This window comes from Rhinoraja longicauda, chromosome 1 (assembly GCF_053455715.1).
Source record: "Rhinoraja longicauda isolate Sanriku21f chromosome 1, sRhiLon1.1, whole genome shotgun sequence".
Lineage (NCBI taxonomy): Eukaryota > Metazoa > Chordata > Chondrichthyes > Rajiformes > Arhynchobatidae > Rhinoraja > Rhinoraja longicauda.
In genome coordinates, this window is record NC_135953.1 from 93032087 (window position 1) to 93053553 (window position 21467).

Below are 21467 nucleotides of genomic sequence, written 5' to 3' on the forward strand. Positions count from 1 at the left end.
TAGATTTTTAATTCCAAATATAGTCTTTTAAGTTCAAGTTTTTATATTTAGCCTTTTACTTCCAAATGGTCATCCATAATTGCTAAAGCTTTTTTATTAACATCCTCTGCAGGCTTTCATGATCTCAACAATTGTTTTGCTTCTTTTTGATGACACTGAGGAACCTAACCCTGTGTTCTTAATTTGTCTCGAAATCCTTTACAATGCTGCACTTTCTTTTCTTAAAATGAAAGCAGTGTGTCAGGAATATATTCATTTCAATCCGCTGCCTACCATTAGCAATGTTTTATGTTCAGGTTAATCAATTTAGATATTACTTACACTTTATAATGAAAATGTAAACCTTTGAACTTATTCCTAAAAATAACAGTGCCCATCAATTGACTTCATTAAAGCCAACAGGGAGGTAGACAACTTCTAAGTTTAGGGAGGGAAAACATTAAAAAATGAACAATTTTGGTGGGGTAGGGTATTCAGTATCTTCCCAATGTATTGATAATGTATTTAAGCTTGCAAATTTAAGTATGCATTAGCAGACCATAACTGCCTCTTCTAAAACGTTTTCTGTCCCCCAAGCAGTAGAGGAGCTTATTCTTCCTTTCTACTTTGGTGACCAGAGCCACAGATAACAATTATGGTACCTGCAGGAACCCGAAGAGCATTTACCAGCAGCCCTGGGCTTAGGCAGATTCCCTCAGGCTTGTGCATCTTGTCTATTAATTCTCCACTAACTCTCACCCTACCTTCAAATTCACCTGGACTCTCTCAGATATCTCTCTCCCCTTTCTCAATCTGTCTACATCACAGGAGATAGACTATCAACAGACATATATTACAAACCTACCGACTCCCAAGGCTATCCATATTACACTTCTTCCCACCCTGCCTCTTGCAAGATGCTAGTCCCTACTCTCAATTCCTCCGTCTCTGCCGCATCTGCTCCCAAGATGACATATACTAAGTCCCATACTAGGACATCCGAAATATACTCATTCTTCTGGGAACTTGACTTTTCCCCTCTGTCATATATTTCCGTCACCTACTAAGAGATCCCACCACTATTCATATCTTCTCATCTCCACATCTTTCAGTCTTCCGCAAGTACCGCTCCCTCTGCAATTCCTTGGTTCACTCATCACTTCCCACCCAGACCATTGCCTTCCCAGGTGGTTTCCCCTGCAACCACAGGAGATGCAACTCCTGTCCCAAAACCTCCTCCCTCTACTCCATCCAGGGACCCAGACAGTCCTTTCAGGGGTTCAGAGACAGAGGTTTACATGTACCTCTTCCAATCGCATCTACTTCATCCTGTGTTCCCGATGTAGGTTCCTGTATATCAGGGAGACCAAATGTAGACTCAGCGACCGTTTCACTGAACACTTACATTAGTTTCGCCTACGCCTATGGGATCTCCAGGTGGCCAACCATTTCAACTCCCCTTCCCATTCCCATATTGACCTTTCTGTCGTGGGCCTCCTCCATTGCCAGAGTGAGGACACATGCAAATTGAAGGAACAGCACTTCACATTTCGCTTTGGTAGCTTACAACCCAGTGGTTTGCGCATTGACTTTTCTAATTTCTTCTTACAGTCCCCTCTCCTCCCTGCCTCCTTCCTTCACCCTAGTTGTTTTACCACTTCCACAGTATTCCACATTGTTTCCCTCTTCAGATCACACCATTCCCAGCCAACAATGAGCTTACCAGGTACTGCCTTGCCAGTGGACATTTGTGGCCAGCCTTGATTGGTCCTGGTCTTTTCTCACCTCCAGCATTTCACTCTCCATCCCCCTCCCCCCCCCCCAATTCCTACTTTCAGTCCAAAGAAGGGTCATGACCCGAAACATCACCCATTCATTTTCTCCAGACCTGCTGAGTTATTCCAATGCTTTGTGTCTAACTTCCAAGCATGTCTTTATGAAGTGGGAGGAAAGCAAAGCAGCTGGAGAACACCCACTCATCATAGAATGAACAAAGAAACACTTCAGAAACAGCACCAGTTGACAGAATCAAACCCATTCCCTAGAAGTGTGAGGGAAGACAATTGTTGTGCCACTGTGATCCTATTGACCACCTGCCCTTCACTTTCTCCGTATGTCGCCCTCCTATCACTCATCTTGCATCCTACAACCTTTATCTACATCCAGCTCTCAACCAAATGATGCCTAAAGCTCCATGCATCCTGTCTTTCGGTGAGATCCTCCTTAAAATCCCCTTTTTCACAAACATTAAGTTTATCTATCAACATCATATTTTGTTAGAAACATAGAAACATAGAAAATAGGTGCTGGAGGAGGCCATTCGGCCCTTCGAGCCAGCACCACTAGTCATTGTGATTATGGCTGATCTTCCACAATCATAAGCACTGTCGGATTCACCTCTACCCCACTGCAGACATTGGAGTTTTTCTATGGAACTGATGTGCTACAACCCTGAGAACTATATTCTGCACATGTATCTTGTACTTTGTTCTATTGTATTTGAATTTGACTTGATAATATTTATGTGTAGGTATATCTGATCTGATTGGATAACATGCAAAACAAAGCTTTTCATTGCACCTTGGTACACATGAGAATAATAAACCTCAACCTATTTATTTTCATTTACACCTCTCTGAGGTGACATAGAATATTTTTTTCATGTGAGAATGAAGCTATATGAAATTTATATTTTCCTTTATTTATTTTGAAGAGTTTCATATATTTCAGGTATGCCTGACAAAATAGGTTACTTCATCAGAATCCGGGAAACTGAGTTCACGTCCATAGTTAGTCGTTCTGATATACTATGAAACTGGTCCTGTGGTCTCCATGAAATTTGTTTATAGATGAAGATACCCTGATTTGGGCAGCAGTATTAAAGATTGTTCAACGAATGGGTCCTTGTGCTGGTCTTCAGAGCTCATGAGGCTCTTCATCTGCCTGACAATTAGGCCAATAATGTCTATGTACACGTTCATCCATGAAACAGTCCATGCAAACCCTCTCACTGTGGAAATTTTCCAAGCCCCTCACCAGACCTGACTACTTCCACTTAAAACCCAATCTATTACTCTCATACTCAGTTACATCCTATCCACATTTAATGCCAATCCAAACTTCAATGCCACTGTAACACTGCCATGAGTGAATCTCAGCTCTTCCTGACATAAACTTTACTCTCTGAACCACAACCACATACACCACCAACGTAAATTCCTGTGCTGGATGTGCAATTGCAGAACTGGTGAAGGTAGATTCCTGTGCACTTTTCATCATCACGGGCTAATTAAATTTGATTAGAAGGCCCACAGACCAAGTTAACATATTTTTAAAGGCATGAAACAATTTCTAGGCAAACTAATCTAATATGTGTCAATGGATTTACACATGTAATCAAAATGAAGTCAGGGTAAAAGAAAAACGCTTGGCTTTATCAATTATGCAGTTTATCCTTGCTTTATTTATTTTCTTAGAACAGAGAACAAAGTAGCACAAGAACAGCGCCTTTAACCCACAATGTCTTTGCCGAACATGAAGCCAAATTAAACTAATCTCTCTTAACCTCAACATTCACTGCCAACATAATTTCCTCAGCTGGATCTGCAGAAGAATTTATGTGAGATAATCTGATTGTAAACTAATATTCTGCAACTGCATGTAATCCATATGCCTACATTCCCTGCATATCGATGCGCATATCTGAAAGCCTCATAAACACCATTATCGTATCTGCATCCACCACCAATCCTGGCAGCACATTCCAGGCACTCACTGCACCCTTGTTAAAAGACTTGCCTCGCCTTTAAACGTTCGCCCTATGACAACACTATGCCCTCTGGTCTTTGACATTTCCTCCCTAGGAATAAAGGTTCTGACTGTCTACCATGTCAATGCCTTTCATGATATTAAATGCTTCATACGTTCATAAGTTTATAAGTGATAAGTACAGACCTCCAGTTTTCGACTGTCCAATCCTGAGGAAAAGACTGTGGCCACTGAACTTATTTATGTCCCTTGTGATTTTGTAAACTTCTACACTCAGCCTCCTATGCCCCAGCGAAAAAAGACGCAACTTATTCAGTCTCTCCCTCCAACTCAAACCTCCCCATGCTTGTAACATTCGCATAAATCTTTTTTGCACTCTTTCCATATCATCTTAATGACATGGTTCCAATAGCAGGGCGACCAGAACTACGCACAGTACTCCAAGCGTGGGCTTACCAGTATCGTACAGTTATAACATGATGTCCCAATTCCTATATTCAATATCCTGACCAATGAAGGCAAGTATGTCAAACATCTTCTTCACTGTACTGTTTACCTCTATTGCTACTTTCATGGATCTATATATCTTCATTCTTTGGCCTCTCAAGTGTCCTACTCCTTAGGCTCAACCATTTATTGTGCAAGTCTATCCTTGGTTTGTCTTACCAAAATGCTACATCTTACATTTCCAAAAGACTCATTTGGTCTCAAGATTGAGAATGAGCTGTAACTAATTATTGCCCTTCCAAACCAGAGGCGCTATAAGTTCTCACTGTGAGACTATCTAAAATATTTATTTTAGTGCATAAAACTCAAAGTCAAATGTAATTGTTCATGTATTTGACCTTGATTCAAAGATATTTCAATAATTAAATCACTAAAATTAAAAACCAAAGTTAATTTTAATTGAAAACAAACTCGCTTTTATAAAGTGAAAATATATTTGAATTTTTATGAACTTTTGAAATTTTGCAGAATTAAAATCACATTCCTTTTTGTTTACAAAAAAAGTATCAATAATGATATGGTAACAAAATGTTTTATTTTGAAGCTTTTTGTAGTAGTACAGGGTTTTTTAAAGTCAATTGTGCAAGTCAAATAAATGCTCTGGAACATTTTGTACCACTTTTTGAATCAGCAAAATAATTGACAAAAATTGCAATAAAATACAAATATTTATGCCAACGGCTTTTAAAATTGTGACATGCCATGTATGATACGTTTCAGTGCATAACTAGTTCTGAGGCATACGCAGTAATATAAGCATTATAATACAATAAAAAATTGACTGAATTGAAACTACGCTGTAGATTACATAAGATTAACAATACAAGTGCCCAAAATATGGTAAATATAAAGACACAAGAAACTTTTTTTTTTCTTATTTACCTGATGGTTGTAAGTTTACCCACAATATTTCTACAACATTCCTATGACATGGCATTAAGCTGAAAACAAAAACAAATGTAACAGGGCAGAACATATGTGAAGGACTTGATTGTACATGTTTCATGCGCCTGTCATTATTTCCATTGTTTTCAATGAAAGGAGGAATATAGAGAATTGGTGTCAATTCAAGCAATGGGCAAATAGATAATTTTTGTATTGTTTTGAGTTATTTTTAAGCAGTTTTGAAGCCCTAATATTTTTCACATGTAATGCTGAGAGACCTTGCTGAGTAAGCAAGTTGTGCAGGAAGCCCAAAGCAAAGCAATGTACAAATAGATAAGACACAATCATAGATTTCTCAACTGAATTCTGTAATTTATTTTTATGTAAAACAAAAGCAGCGAATACTGAAAAAAACAGGATGCTTGACATTACCTAAAAATAGACATTTGTTGATGGAGTGTACTAGAATTAATGTCAACAACTCGTGAAGCAGAGTGATGTGCACATGGATTTTTCTTGTACTGCAGGTTGATTGACCAGTGGTATATTTTGGATGTGCATAACCTTAAGCACAACTTGATTTATCTTTTACAAAACTGAACCCATCACCTTTACTACATGCCAGTAAAACAATTCAAAATTTGTCTTCATAGCTCCTTAACTCTGAACGCCCATCTAAAAACACATTACACATACTTTTCATTAACTTCCAAAGCTGTTCTAAATCTAATATTGCCAATGTTTACCAATCATTCTCAGATTTCCTAACGTTATACTGTACAAAAGTCCAATTACATTTGTGTATTCACCTTTAGTTCGGTCTCAGAATATAGCTAATTAAATTTAAAGGGACTTACGATGAAATCTTTCCTTCTAGTCAAGCAAGTATTACTAAAGGATTTTCCTATGACTCTCCACAATATACTTTATTATATATTGTAACAGAATCGTTTTAATAGCAGAAATATGTAAATATATTTAATTTTCCTAATATTTGTTATAGCCAATACCATACATTGTAGTCTGTGGCCAACATAATAAGCTAAGTTTGTTTCTTATTTTAACTAACATGGTTCCAAGAATGATTTATATCTAAACCAGAAAAACTCAATGTATCTCTACCATCTAATTGGCACTATGTTCTGTTTATTCATTCTCCAAAAAATGTCCTCAGAAACTGCTATCATTTACAAATTGCTACATCCATGATATATCTGTATAATTATGCGCCTTTCCCAAGAACTAAAAAAAATGATGTGCATTGCTTTCTTACCACATCACACTGTTTGTCTGAGAGGGCAAGGGCTCACTTGTTTTACTTTCTAATGTTGCAATGGATAAGGTCCCCTCATCTGGGATGGAAATAGTAGACAAACAATTCTGTATATGAGTTGTTATTTAATGTTCCAAGCCATAAATACTTTCCCAACTTTTGTGTCCGTAACCCACTAACTGCAGTAAGTTTCTATATCATATAATGTTATTTTAATCCTTCATATCTATTGTAGGACTTTACCAAGAGAGCTAGGTCTATGTATACATTATAGTGCCTAAATAATTCCCTAATGCTGTGAATTTTCCAATGTGAACTGAGGATTGTACAATTAAAAGGCATCCATACTTAGAATAGGTTAAAGTTGTTTCAGCCTTATTCAGTTCTCTTATTTTCTCTGTCAAATCTGTGGCAGTTGGTTTTCTTAATGAAGATAATACCATGAAGTTAATGTTGCAGTACATAGATCCTTTGATCTCGTACTCTATTTTTTATGCAGATACATTTTGTTTAGTGCAACATTCTTCATTCATGAATAATGTGCAACAATATGTATCTGGGCAACTAGTTGAAATGCACATACTAAAGCACCTCATTTGCTACTGATCACAACACTAAAAGTAATATCCACCAGGAAAATGTTGCTCTTTTGTCTAACAATATTTCACTTCTCATTTCATTCTGTTTTTAATTTTGGGTTTATTCTTTCTGTAACTAAAAGTCATGCTGTAATCTTCATTGTGAAAAACCCCCCAACCTTTTCATCTTTGTTTTTTCCAGCCTCGTGGAAAGGGGTTATAATTTGAACCAGCTACCTGCTTGCTTGAAGCTTCATAATCAGAATATGCCCCAGTGGACATGTCAGAGTCAGTTAGAGATTGTTGGTAACTTAATGGTTGTTGGTACATTGAACTGCCATGAATGCTGGGCACTGGAGTGGATGAAGATTTCAGTGAGGAAGTTATGTTAGAGGGTCTTCTAACATTGAAAGTGGTTATAGAAGAGTAACTGCTAGGAAGTGGGGGGACATATGCCACTCGAGCTTTCCATTCTTCTGGAGGCTCAGGTAATGTTTTTCGACGTGCTGCTGAAACAATATTCTTTGCTATCGATGACTGGATGTTTCTCTTAGAAAACGCCTCCTCCACTGAACCAACCACAGACTGTGATGCAGCATCCCATGGGGTCAGTTTCTTAAAAGATGTATCCGGTATATTAGTTGCCGATTGTCGCATTGCTTGTGCTCCAGAAAGCCCATATGAACGTAGTTTTTCTGGTGCATTGATAGGTCTGAAATCTCTTGCCTGCATCTGGAAATAAAAGGAATAAGTACTGATTGAAAATTGACAAGAAAAAAAACAATTCAAGGGGAAGCCATAATAATAATAATAATAATAATCTATGCAGTTACTCGTGCTCTGCAACTGTTTTATATATATACTGAGCCAGAGTTTGAGAGACACATCGTCCTTTGTAAATGCCACCTTATGGGTTGCAAAACATAAACATAAAGACACGTAAGATCAGAATGATAATTTAGAGATACAGCGTGGAAACAGGCATTTTGGTCCTTTGGTTCACCAAGTCTACACCGACCATCGATCACCCATTCACACTAGTTCCATGCTATTCCACTTACTCATCCACTCACTGCACACTTGAGGCAATTTACTTGAGGCAACCTGCAGACCTTTTGGAGACTTGGAGACCGAAATGAGGAAAAACCTTTTCACCTCCATTATTCACTCCAGTGATTGATATATATATATACACACACACACACACACACACACACACACACACACACACACACACACACACACACACACACACACACACACACACACACACATATATATATATGTACATACATGTGCATATACATATATACATATGCATAACTATAACTCACAGGGAGGGAGGGAGGGAGGGAGAGAATATATATATATATATGTATATATATATATATATATATATCCCTCTCTCTCCCGCTCTCTCCCCCTCCCTCACTCCCTCCCTCCCCCCCCCCCCCCCCCCCGTACTTTAATTTGAATTGCCCCCACGTTGTAGCCAGACCAATGGGGTGAGATGTAAGTAGACATAAGTATTAGATGAACGGGACCCAACTGCGCAGGCGCGGAGCCTGTGGGTTCCCATGGTGACGTTAAACGTGAGCCGTGACGGGCGCAAGTCTATTTAGCGGCAGCTCTTCGGGTATTCCCATCATTCCGGCGGGTCCCGCCACTCGTGGCCCCGCCTCCCTCATTGGCCATCACTCGGGCGGGGGGGGGGCGCATGTATTATTCAGCAACAGCTCTTTGGGTATTCCCGTCACTCTGGCAGCTCCCGCCCCCGAAGGTCATGGTGGCCCCCCCTCCCCCCCTCATTGGTGGTCACTCGTGCGGGTTCCATTGTGACGTCACACGCTGAACATGGCAAGCAATCGGTTTAATAAGTTAATTTTTAAAAAATTTCAAACTTTAAAATTTCTCTAACTTGAAAAGTTTAAGAGCAATTTGAATGAGACTTGGAAGAATGTGTCCCCAGGAGAATGGTGAGTAAGGGGAGCCTAAAATTGTGTGGGTCGTGTACCGTTTTTTTGTGGAAAAGAAGGGCATACAGGAACGGACACAGAAATGACAGGAACAAATATATGGAACAAACATATGGGGGGAACAAACAAGATGAGAGTTTTCGTAATATACTAGACCAAGTGGACCCGTTGGGCCCATGGGCCCCTTCCTCGTAGAGGGGGAACAGGGAAGGGGAGAGGATGTCACTGAGTGAGCCCTGGACCCAAAGCCTCTCCTTTATTGATGTAGCACCCTCAACCCTCCCACACAATCCCCCTTATCCCACCCTGCTCCCCCCACTGACCCACTCCATCCCCCCCTACCCCACCCCCACTTGTCCCTCCCCTGCCCCCACCCCCACTCCCCCAGCCCTGCCTCCACCCCCATTCCCCCCACCCCACCCCTATTCCCACCTCCCCCTCTCCTGACCCCCACCCCCACTCTCCCCCCCTCCCCACCCCCACTCTCTCCTTCCCCCCACTGCCCCCACCCACACTCTCCCTGAACCTCTCCCCACATCCCCACTCTCCCCCTCCTCTCCCCATCCCACGCCCCCCTACCGCCACCCTCTCCCTATCCCCACCCTCCCCTCCACCCAGTCAGCCACCAAGCCCACTCCCCTCCGTGGAGCCGTTGGCTGCGAAAGGCACTTACCAGTGCCCGTGCGTTCAACACTGTCTTTAAAATGTCTCTAGCTTTAAAAATGTAGCTTCAATTTGAATAAGAATTGTTACATAATATGCCCAGGATAATGGTGAGTAACGTGGTACAAAAATGTGGCGCTACGGTGTACCGTTTTGGCTGTGCGAAGCACCAAAGTTATGGTGTGCACAAACACACATACACACGGACAGAGATTTTTAGTAATATACTAGACCGTGGGCCCGTTGGGCCCGTTCCTCGTAGAGGGGTACAGGGAAGGGGAGAGAGTGTGACTGAGGAGCCCTGGACCCAAAGCCTCTCCTGTATTGGTGTAGCCCCCTCATCCCCCTACTCAATCCCCCTTATCCCCCCTCCCTACCCCCAACTCTCACATCTTCACTGTCCCCCTTCCCTCCCACCCCCACTCTTTCATCCCCCCACCTCCACCCCCTCCCCCCAACCCCTGCTGTCCCCTTCCCCCCACCCCTCCTCTTCCCCACCCCCACTCTCCCCTCCTCCCCACCCCACCTTGCCCTCCTCCCCAATCCCACTCTCCCTCCCACCCCCACTCTCACTCTCCCCCACCACCCCATTCCCCACTCCCCCTTTTCCCCCATTCTCTCCTCCCCCACCCCACCCTCCCATTCTCTCCTTCCCCAGCCCCACTCTCACTCTCCCCAACCCCCTTTCCCCAACTCACTCCTCCCCCCCACCCTTCCTACCCCCCCCATTCTCTCCTCCCCCAGCCCCACTCTCACTCTCCTCCACCCCTCCTCCCCCACTCTCTCCTCCCCCCCACCCTCACCCTCCTCCTACCCCCGCCCCTCCACCCACTCGCCCCACTCCCATTCTCACTGTCCCCGTCCCCCCCACCCCCACCCCCACTCTCCCCTCTTCCCCAACCCACTCTCCCCTGACCCGAGTCCCCCTCCCCCACCCCACTCTCTTCCCCCACCACCATCCCCCTTCTCCCCACACCCCTTCTCTGATGCAGCAGAGTTCTGAAACATCCCTACATATTAAAATATTAATGATCATGAGTTGCCAACCTAGTATTATTGTGTAATTTAATTGGATTAGTCACCCTTGTGATGTAGATATGCCATTACTCTACCATGAAGTTGGTAGGTATAATACAGTTGTGACTAGTAGCTATTTGGAATAAGATGTATGCATTATAAGGATATGGAAAACACTGTTTCAATTATTGTGTGGTGTACTTAAATGATCTTTGAGTAGATTTATTTATAACTCATAACTCATTCAATTCTTAGGCATCTGGTTTGTGAGTCTGTTTTAACCCAGAACATTTTTATACACATTGGGCCAAGAATACATACCAATAGTTTACATCCTTTCTCTGTTGATATGAATCTGTGGCTCTAGGGTTGTCCCTCCACTTCAAGCTTAATATGGATTTAAATCAATTGTTAATCCTGCAAATATTGATCAGTCATGGCCATCAGACAACATGCAGATAGATGTGAGATTGGGGTTCTCGCAAAGCCTCACAGGAGAAAAGGGGAATTGGCATTTGAGGCATAGAAGCCTAATTATATGGCCATGGAAGTTTTTCTAGTCTTCCTAGTTCCAAAGGGCAAAATAAAAGTTTACCTCTCAAATGTCTTAATGATTGCCTTCTGATTCATTTTATCTTGGCAGGATCATCTCAAAGACTTCCTCAATCGTGGTTGAGTGAAAATTGCAGCCATGGATATTTTTATAAACAGCTAAAGAAATATCTCATTGGATTTAATTGGGTGCTTAAGCATTCTCTGCTCAGGAGAGAAGGAAAAATACAGGAACATCAGGATCCAGTTAGGAAGTCAGAGGTTAAACAACCCTAGGCATTTTAATTACCTACTCAGGTAGAATTAAAATCCGCACCTATCTCAGGATAGTTCGTCTGTTTGTTTTTATGTCATGACTGTTTTTGTAAAGTGTATTTGAGCACTTGGAAAATCGCTATATAAAATAAATGTTTATTATTATTATTATTATTATCTCTCCCACCCATCTCAATCACCAAATATTAAATTCATAGAGTTTAGCGCTGAAACAAATCCTAGTTAAGCTATCGTCATTTTGATGGAAGGTTCATTGAAGTGTGCAAACCTATTATATTCCCTCACTTTCCAATATACAATGTTTGAATGACACCCATAGTAAGACTGCTGTGAAATTTATAATATTGAAATCACCTACATGATTCCAATCCTCCCCCCTGCCAATCCCCTAATCTTTGATGGCACTCATCACTAAATTATAAATATTACTGTGATAATTCACCTGCTGGTCTCTATCTCAGAAAGTATAGTAAATTGAAAAATTGTGCATTCTGAGAGAAAAGTGAAAACACATCTTTCTATATGCATTGAATGGGAAGTCCCATTGCTAAATTTGGGATCAACAGGTAGTTACAATGAAAGTACAATTCTAAAACTTGTGGAAATAAGCAGTAGTAAGCAACATGCAAATTTCCATGTGTAGGAAGGAACTGCTGAAGATGGACACAAAAAGCTGGAGTAACTCAGCGGGTCAAAACATTTGGGTCGAAGCGTCACCTATTTTTTTCCCCAGAGATGCTGTCTGACCTGCTGAGTTACTCCAGCTTTTTGTGTCTATGCAACTTTCCATTAGAAACATAAAAACATAGAAAACAGGTGCAGGAGTAGGCCATTCGGCCCTTCAAGCCTGCACCACCATTCAACATGATCATGGCTGATCATGGCCTTCTCTCCATACCCCCTGATCCCTTTAGCCACAAGGGCCACATCTAACTCCCTCTTAAATATAGCTTAAGCTGTGACCCCTGGTTCTGGACTTCCCCAACATCGGGAACAATCTTCCCGCATCTAGCCTCTCCAACCCCTTAAGAATTTTATATGTTTCAATAAGATCCCCCTCAGTCTTCTAAATTCCAGCGAGTGTAAGCCTATTTATTTGTACATAGGATTGCAACATTTAACTAGTTAAATTAAATGAATTCGCATCCAGTAATTTAAAGAAATGTAAAAGCTCCAATTAAAGTGCAATTTAGTGGCATTCTTGGAAGATGATGTCACATTCAAGTTCTGCTTCAGAAAGATCTGATTAAGAATTCAGTGGAATAGCCTACACAAAAAAAATGGGTATGATCAATTTGGTTGTTTGATGCCTACAAGGAAAGGAGCTAGTCATTGACTACAGGAAATGGGATGGTGGAGTTGTGGATGGAGCACAGCCCAGCACACAAACCAGGCCCCCATCCCCCCACATTGACTCCATCTACATTTCATAAGGAATCAAAAGGTAGCCTACCCTGGTCATTGCCCCCTCTCCCTTCTTCCATCAGGCAAAAGATACAAATGCTTGATAGCACGTGTTACCAGGAACAGCTTCTTCCCTGCTGTTAATCAGGCTTTTGAAGAGCTCTCCTTCTTTGGGCTAAGGATGTAGCTCGATCTCCCAGCCTACCTCATAAACACCCTTGCACCAAAACTAATACCAAACTCCTGTGTGCAATGTTATGGAATATATAATCTTGCAGAGGACCTTGCAGTCCAATAATGCAGTGCTTTTAAGGCCAATGTTCAGCTTCCACGGCATCACATATGGAAGCCACCAAATGTCTATGTGCTGAAGTGAGAGCTCAGGTGGCTCCCATCAAGACTCTGAAACTGTATTCAGATGAACTTTGATGTCTCAGGAATCTGCACTCCAACAAATTACAAGAATTGGTGAGTCTGCAAGGTAGGCATGCAGGGAAGTCAAGGTAAGGACAGTGTTCCAGGAACCTCTGCCCTTGAGCTTGTCAAACAGATCTGAGATTCTTGCTCCCTGGACAGACGGGTGTGGGGACTGTAGGATGGATGAGCTACCTGACCAGGGCACTGTGTTTCAGGAGGCCATTCAACAAGGGAGGGACAAGAAAAATGTAGTTGTCATTGGGGATAGTATTATAAGAGGAAATATACACTAATCTCTGTCACAAAGAGTCCCGAAGGCTATGTTGCCTGCCTGGTGCCCGGGTTCAGGACATCTCGTCTGACCTGCAGAGCTACTTGGAGCGGGAGGGGAAAGATCCAGTCTTCATGGTTTATGTGGGTACGAATGACGTATGTAGATCAAGGAAAGAGGTTCAGCTGAGGGAATTTGAGCAGCTAGGGACTAAATTGAACAGCAGAATCAAAAAGGTAATTATCTCTGGAATGCTACCTGAGCCACAATCAAATTGGCATAGGGTTGTGAAGATCAAAGAGTTGAATGCGCGGCTCAAAGATTGGTGTGGAAGAAGTCGATGTTAATTTGTGGGACATGTGCACATCAGAACTGGGGAAGGAGGGAGCTGTTCTGATGGGACTGATTCCACTTGGACCCAACTGGGACCAGTGTCCTGGCAAACCGCGTAGCCAGAGATAGATAGGGCTTTAAACTAAATAGTGGAGGGGTGAGGCGGAAGGGAGGGGGGGTGGGGGGGTGGTGAGTTGAACAAATTGGAATTTTTGGATGAAGTTAAAGGGAAAGAGAGCGCAGGAGAGATTACTAAAGTCTCCAGAATAGGACAGAAAGTTTAAGAAGGGATAAGAGACAAAGGTCAGGTAAAATCAGGACCCATGTGAGAAGAGGGATGGTGAATACCAAACTGAAGGTGTTATATTTGAATGCACGTAGGATACAGAACAAAGTGGATGAGCTTTAGCGCAGTTTGAAATTGGTAGGTATGATGTTATGGGCATTACATTGAAGTGGCTGACAGAGGATTGGAGCTGGGAGCTGAATATCCATGGTTACACTTCCTAACGAAAAGACAGATAGGTGGGCAGAGGGGTTGGGGTAGTTTTGTTGGCAAGGAATGAAATTTGGTCCTTAGCAAGAGGTGACATCGGTTCGGAAGATGTATAATCCTTGTGTGTAGAGCTAAGTAACTGCAAGGGTACAAAATCCCTGTTGGGAGTTATTCATAGGCCCCCAAATAGTAGCCAGGATATACGGTACAAATTACATCAGGAGATACAATTGACATGTAAGAAAGCAATGTTACAGTGGTCATGGGGGATTTCAAATGCAGGTAGACTTGATAAAATCGGGTTGATACTGGACCCCAAGAGAGGGAATTTGTAGAGTACTTATGACATGATTTCTTAGAGCAGCTTGTCGTTGAACCTGCCAGGGAAAAGATAATTCTGGAATTGATATTGTGTAGTGAACCGGATTTGATTAGAGAGCTTAAGGTAAAGGAACCTCTAGGAGGTAGTGACCATAATATGATAAAATTCAACCTGCAACCTAAGGGAGAAGCTGAAATTGGATGTGTCGGTATTACTTTTGAGTAAATGGGACTACGAAGAATGTAGGGAAATGTAGGAATGTGCTGGTTAAAGTTAACTGGAAAGGATCCCCTAGCAGGAATAAGAGTGGAACAGCAATGACAGGAATTTCTGGGAATAATTCAGAAGACGCAGGATCTTTTCATTCCAAAGAGAAAGAAAAGTTCTAAGCCAATATGGTTGACAAGGAAAGTCAAAGACAGAATAAAAGTGAAAAAGGCATATAACATTGCAAAGATTAGCGGGAAGCTAGAGGATAGGGAAGCTTTTAAAAAACAACAGAAGGTAACTAATACAGGGAGAAAAGATGAAATATGAAAGTAAGCCAGCCAATCATATAAAAGAGGATTGCAAAAGTTTCTTCAGATATATAAAGAGTAAGAAAGAGGCAAGAGCAGGCATTCGACTGCTGGAAAATTATGCTGAAGTGATAAGGAATAAAGAAATGGCAGATGAATTGAAAACGTTTTTTCATCAGTCTTCGCAGTGGAAGATACATGCCTGAAATTCAAGAGAGTCAGGGGGTGGAAGTTAATGGAGTGGCTATTACTATGAGGTGCTTGGGAAGCTGAAAGGTCTAAAGATGTATAAGAAAATAACTGCAGATGCTGGTACAAATCGATTTATTCACAAAATGTTGGAGTAACTCAGCAGGTCAGGCAGCATCTCGGGAGAGAAGGAATGGGTGACTTTTCGGGTCGAGACCCTCCTTCAGACTAAAGATGGGTAAGTCACCTGAACTGGATGGACTGCACCCCAGGGTTCTGAAAGAGGTGGCTTTAGAGATTGTGGAGGCATCAATTGTGATCTTTCAAGTCAGGAGTGGTTCCAGACTATTGGAAAATTTCAAATATTACTCTGCTGTTTAAGAACGGAGTGAAACAGAAGAATGGAAACGACAGGCCGGTTAGCCTGACTACGGTGGTTGGTAAGATTTTAGAGCCATTCGAAAGGATGAAGTATCTAAGTACTTAGAAGCACATAATAAAATAAGCCGAAGTTAGCATGGTTTTGTGAAAGGGGAATCTTGCCTGACGAACATGTTGGACTTCTTTGAGGAAGTGGATGTGGTTTACCTGGATTTTCAAAAGACCTTTGATAGGGTGCCACACGTGAGACTGCTAAAGAAGATGAGAGCCCATAGTATCAGAGTGCAGATACTAGCATGGATAGCAGCTTTGATGAATGCCGGAAGGCAAAGAGTGGTAACAAAGGGGCCTTTTGTGGTTGGCTGCCAGTGAGTAGCTGTGTTCCGCGGGGTCGCTGTTCTTCACGTTGTATATCAATGATATGGATACATGAATTGAAGGCTTTGTGGCCAAGTTTGTGGATGACATGAAGATAGGTGGAAGGGCAGGTAGTGTAGAGAAAGCAGGGACTCTGCCGAAGGATTTGGACAGATTTGGACAAGAAGTGGCAGATGGAATACAGCATAGCAAAGTGTGGAGTTATACACTCTGGTAGTGGGAATAAAGGTGTAGACTCTTTTCTAAATTAGGAGAGAATTCAGAAAGCAAAGTTGCAAAGGGACTTGGGAGTGCTGGTAGTATATAAAAACAGGGATGTAATGCTGAGGCTCCATAAGAAGCTGGCCAGGTCGTAATTAGAGTATTGTGAGGAATTCTGGGCCCCATATCTATGGAAGGATGTGCTGATATTGGAGAGGGTTCAGAGGAGGTTTACAAGAATGATCCCAGGAATGATTGGGTTAACAGAGGACGAGCTTCTGTTGGCCCTGTACTCGCTGGAGTTTAGAAGGCTAAGGGGAGACCTCATTGAAACTTACCGAACTTACCTCGTGAAAGAGGATGTTTCTGGCAGTGGGAGTGTCTAGGACCAGAGGCCATAGCCTCAGAATAAAAGGAAGTACCTTTAGAAAGGAGACGAGGAAGAATTTCTTTAGTCAGAGGGTGATGAATCTGTGGAATTCATTGCCCTACACATACAGCTGTGTAGGCCAAGTCAATGAATATTTTTAAGGCTGAGATTGACAGATTCCTGATCAGTCCGAGAATAAGGGGTTATCGGGAGAAGGCAGGACAATGGGGTTGAGAGGGAAAGATAGATCAGCCATGATTGAATGGTGGAGTAGACATGATGGGCCGAATGGCCTAATTCTGCTCCTCTGAACTTATGAACCAATGAATTGCTGAGGTGTTACCGCAGGATAACGACAATGGTTCTGTGGAGCTCAATCAGCTTTCCTCTCTCAAGGTAATTCCATTTGTGATCACATTCTGTCAGTGTTATTATTGTCCCGACAATAGCTGAATATTGCCTTTGTAGGATAGACCCATACTCTAATCAGTCTGCCATTTGAGCATGCAAAAACAGTGTAGCACATGTAAACAATTTGATAATTACATAGGAAATTAATTAAACGTGCTGATCTAGTTAACTTCAAAAGATTTTGCTCTTAATAAAAAATACTCATGCTGCATAACATGCCAGAATGTATAATTCATCTATATTTTGGAAAGAATAAGATGCTAAGATGTCTGATTCATGGCACTGCTATGGTTAAATCACAGTTCATAGGAAGCTGAGTTTTACATTGTGTAAGAAAGTATTGCAAAGGAATTTGAATGGTAATGGTGATATCATTTAAAGTTCAGAAAGCAAACAATTATTTCAAATTCTTTTGTACACTGGCATGGGTGTAAATCAATCTCTAGTGGCTAGCCAAGTATTTCTTGTTTAGAAATGGTTAGATTATTGGCAACGATGGCAGAAAAGGAAATGGAAATCATAATTGCACTTCCACATCACCCTTCCTGTGGGAAAAGATATTGCCCTTGAGGTCAAAGGAGATAAATGATTTCTGTACAATGCATGTAAGTGAGAGTTACAGCTAGAATTAATTATTTGGCGCAGCACAGTAGTTGTGGCAATGGTTCTTTTAAAGCACAAAATGCAAGGAAATATGGCAAGGAAAGCAAGGAACACATGGATCCTTCTCAGGTTGGATGGCTTTAACCAAGGGTTCTGAAGGGATCGGTGCTTGGGTCCTAGCTAGTCATAATCTATGTTAAGTATGGGACTGAGGGGATCAAATGTCATATGTTCGAGTTGAGGACTCTGGACCCTGGCCAGGAGGTATGAGGATAGGCTTTGTTTTAAGATTGAAATCAGGTGAAATGTTTTCATACTGCGGATGGTGAATCTCTCCATTCCAGAGGGCTGTTGAGGCTCAGTCTGTGAAATTGAACACGGAAATGGATAGATTTCTAGATATTTAATGAATCAAACAATTTAGAGGTAGCATAGGAAAATGAGGAGGAAGTCACCAATGATCTTTATTAATGGCATAGATAATTTTCTCCTGTTTATGTCCTGATGTTCTTATACTCATGTCTATGAGAGTAGGGATGAAAGTTAGATGAGATTGAAAGAACCTGCAAACTGAGCTGTTGAACAGTAATATCTTAACTGTTTTTAACATGAATTACTGAGGGCCTGAATAGTTAGAGTAGATCGGCAGAGGAAAATAAATGAAGAATTGTAACACAGTGTGAAGGGAGGAATTTAACCAAAGGTCTAAATTAAAAACCTCATCAAAGGTAAATCAGACCTAAAGCAAAAAAACATAAGACAAGTGGGAAAGAGGCAATGAATGAGGGGAAAAAAGTGGGCAGCAAAACTAGGAATAATTGTCCAGAGTGGTTCATAAATGAGGAAAGGGAGCAGGCATCAAAATAGCCAAAAGATGTAATTTTAACAAGTGTAAGAGCAAAAGAGATGATTGATTGGGTGATAATATATATTTTTAAAATTACTACTGCCCAGAAATTGAGTCAAATAGTAACTTGTTTATATATACAAATCATTTTAGGTAGGGTAGATTGTATAAGTGTTCACTCCTCGAAATAGTTGTGCTAGAAAATGAATTGTGCACTTCTATCAGTAATTCATTTAGAGAATTTGATATTTTTGAATGTTAGTCACACACCAAATGGCAACATTAATCATGCAATATACACTTCCTCCTATAACTACAGAAAATGAAGCTTTTTGATGCACTCTACAATAGTGCTTTGTTGCATTTACATTAATTGAAAGGGATACTCTGCTGCATTGGGAGAGTTGACTGGATAGCTACAGGGCTCACTACATGCTCCAAAATGTGTAGTGAGCCCTGCACAGAGGATACCACCATTAGCAATTTTTTCCCTAATATTTAACTGCTGGCATCTTCATTAAATTGGACTTCTTTCTTCTTAGGCTTCCCGTTCTACCCACCCGTAACCAGCCCATTAAAACAGTCTCCTGCCCCACTCCTGACATAGTCTATGTATCTCCCAATGCTCCTCATTAGCCTCAGAACAAGAAGAAATGCATATTCATTAAATTGGACTTCTTTTTTCTTCGGCTATCCTTGAGGTTGAGGATGCATTTCTTCTTGTTCTGAGGCTAATGAGGAGCATTGGGAGATACATAGACCATGGCAGGAGTGGGGCTGGAGACTATTTTAATGGGCTGGTTGGTGGGTTGAATGAGAAGTGATGCATTCCTTCAGTTTCTTTGCTCAGGCCTGCCATGAGTTTCTGGTGAAAAGACTAAAGGTTGTTAACACCTTCACCAATCTTTTGATGCCTTGATTGGTCACAAGCGAGAGATTCCCATGAGTCGTGGAATATATAACATCTTTCTAGGAAGGTTTGGGAACATCCTTAAAGCATGGTCTTTTTCCTCCGGGCAACCTCATACAAAGACTGAGCTCAGAGTAGTTTTCCTGTTTCAAGAGTCCAATGTCAGGTATGTGGCCTGCACATTAGAGCTCAAAAATTATAACCTCAGTTTTCTTGTTTTGTGGATCCAAGGTCCATTGTCCATACATTTTGATAAGCGGAAAACAATACCTTGGAGCATAGCCTTCATGTGCGCAAATGTCCAAGTATGACTCCTGCATCATTTGAAGATCTATTTACTGATTGTCCCAGTTTGACAATAGACAATAGACAATAAGTGCAGGAGGAGGCCATTTGGCCCTTCGAGCCAGCACCGCCATTCAATGTGATCATGGCTGATCATTCTCAATCAGTACCCCGTTCCTGCCTTCTCCCCATACCCCCTGATTCCGCTATCCTTAAGAGCTCTATCCAGCTCTCTCTTGAATGCATTCAGAGAATTGGCCTCCACTGCCTTCTGAGGCAGAGAATTCCAGAGAATTTGTGAGTCATTGTTACAACAAGATTGATGATAGGGGACTGAAATTAGACTTTAGCGCAGGAGGCTGGAGGCAATGTTGTTCCTTTCCTTTATAAGGTAAGTAGAGTGAATCCAGAGCATTATTGGCTGGTGAGCCTCACATCAGTGGAAGGGAAACTATTGGAGAGGATTCTTTGGGATCGGATTTATTCCAATTTGGAAGAGAATGGGTTAAATTAGGGACACTCATCTTGGCTTTGTACATGAAGGTCATACCTTGGTTGAATTTTTTGGGGTTGTGACAAAGGAGATCAATGAGAGTAGTGCAGAGGATGTTGTTTATATGGATTTTAGTAAGGCATTTGATAAAGTCCCCAGTGGTAGGTTGATCCAGAAGATTAAGATGCGAATGAGATTCACAGTGACTTAATTGTATCAATTGAGAACAGGCTTCCTGATAGAAGACATTGGGTTTTGGCAGAAGGGTGTTCTTCAGGCTAGATGTCTATGACCTGTAGAGTTCCACATGTATCTGTACTGGGACCTCTGATGTTTGTGATATATATATATATTTTTTTGTATGACTTGGTGATAAATGTAGATGGGTTGGTTAATGAGTTTGCAGACAACACCAAGATTGCTGGAGTTGTGGACTGTGGAGAGACTGTCAAAGTACACAGTGGGATGCAGAAATGGATGGAGAAATGTCAGATGGAGTTTAACCCAAGCAAGTTTGCACTGTTGTTTTTGGAACCCAAGCAAGTTTGCACTGTTGTTTTTGGGGGGTTGAATGTAAGGGAAAAGTGTACAGTTAATGGCAAGACCCTTAACAGCCATTAAAGGGATCTTGGGTTCCAAGTTCATAACTTCCTGAAAATGGGAATGTAAGCCAATAGAGTGGTGAAAAGGTGTTTTATATACTTCATAGGTCAGGACATTGAGTATAAGAGTCAGGAGGTGATGATGCAGCTTTGTAGGACTTTGGTTAGGCTGCCATTAGAGGTTTATAGCTAGGCATATTGATGTGCTTGGAATGGAGGGATATGGATCATTGTGCTGGCAGATGAGATTAGTTTATCTTGGCATCTTGTTCAGCACATACATTGTGATCTGAAGGGCCTGTTCCTGTGCTGTACTGTTCTATGTTGTATGAGACAAAAACAGGCCATTTGCAAACAGAATTTCTATTGCTTTCTGCTGTATGCCGCTGTACAACTAAACAATCCCAACACAGCACCCAGGACCGGAGTAAGACTGCAAGCAGGCAGAGCCTAAGGGGTATGAAATGCAGGTCAATTAGGAAGGTTACCTGGGAAATGCCAGCAAATTGTCCCAGGCCTCATCTCTCAGCAGAGCAGCATTCATGGCACAGGCAATAAATGA

The 21467-nt window shown here is 41.7% G+C and overlaps 1 protein-coding gene across 2 annotated transcripts in view; it reads right to left on the reverse strand.

Moving 5' to 3' along the window:
- Nucleotides 1–4859: 4859 nt before the first annotated feature.
- LOC144595214 (synaptopodin-2-like) overlaps nucleotides 4860–21467 on the reverse strand; it is a 111535-nt gene continuing 94927 nt past the window's right edge. For both annotated transcript variants that reach the window (XM_078402429.1, XM_078402419.1), the window contains one exon: nucleotides 4860–7722. In XM_078402429.1, the coding sequence (XP_078258555.1) occupies nucleotides 7174–7722 (549 nt within the window). In that variant the 3' untranslated portion in view covers nucleotides 4860–7173. The remainder of the gene's footprint in view (nucleotides 7723–21467) is intronic.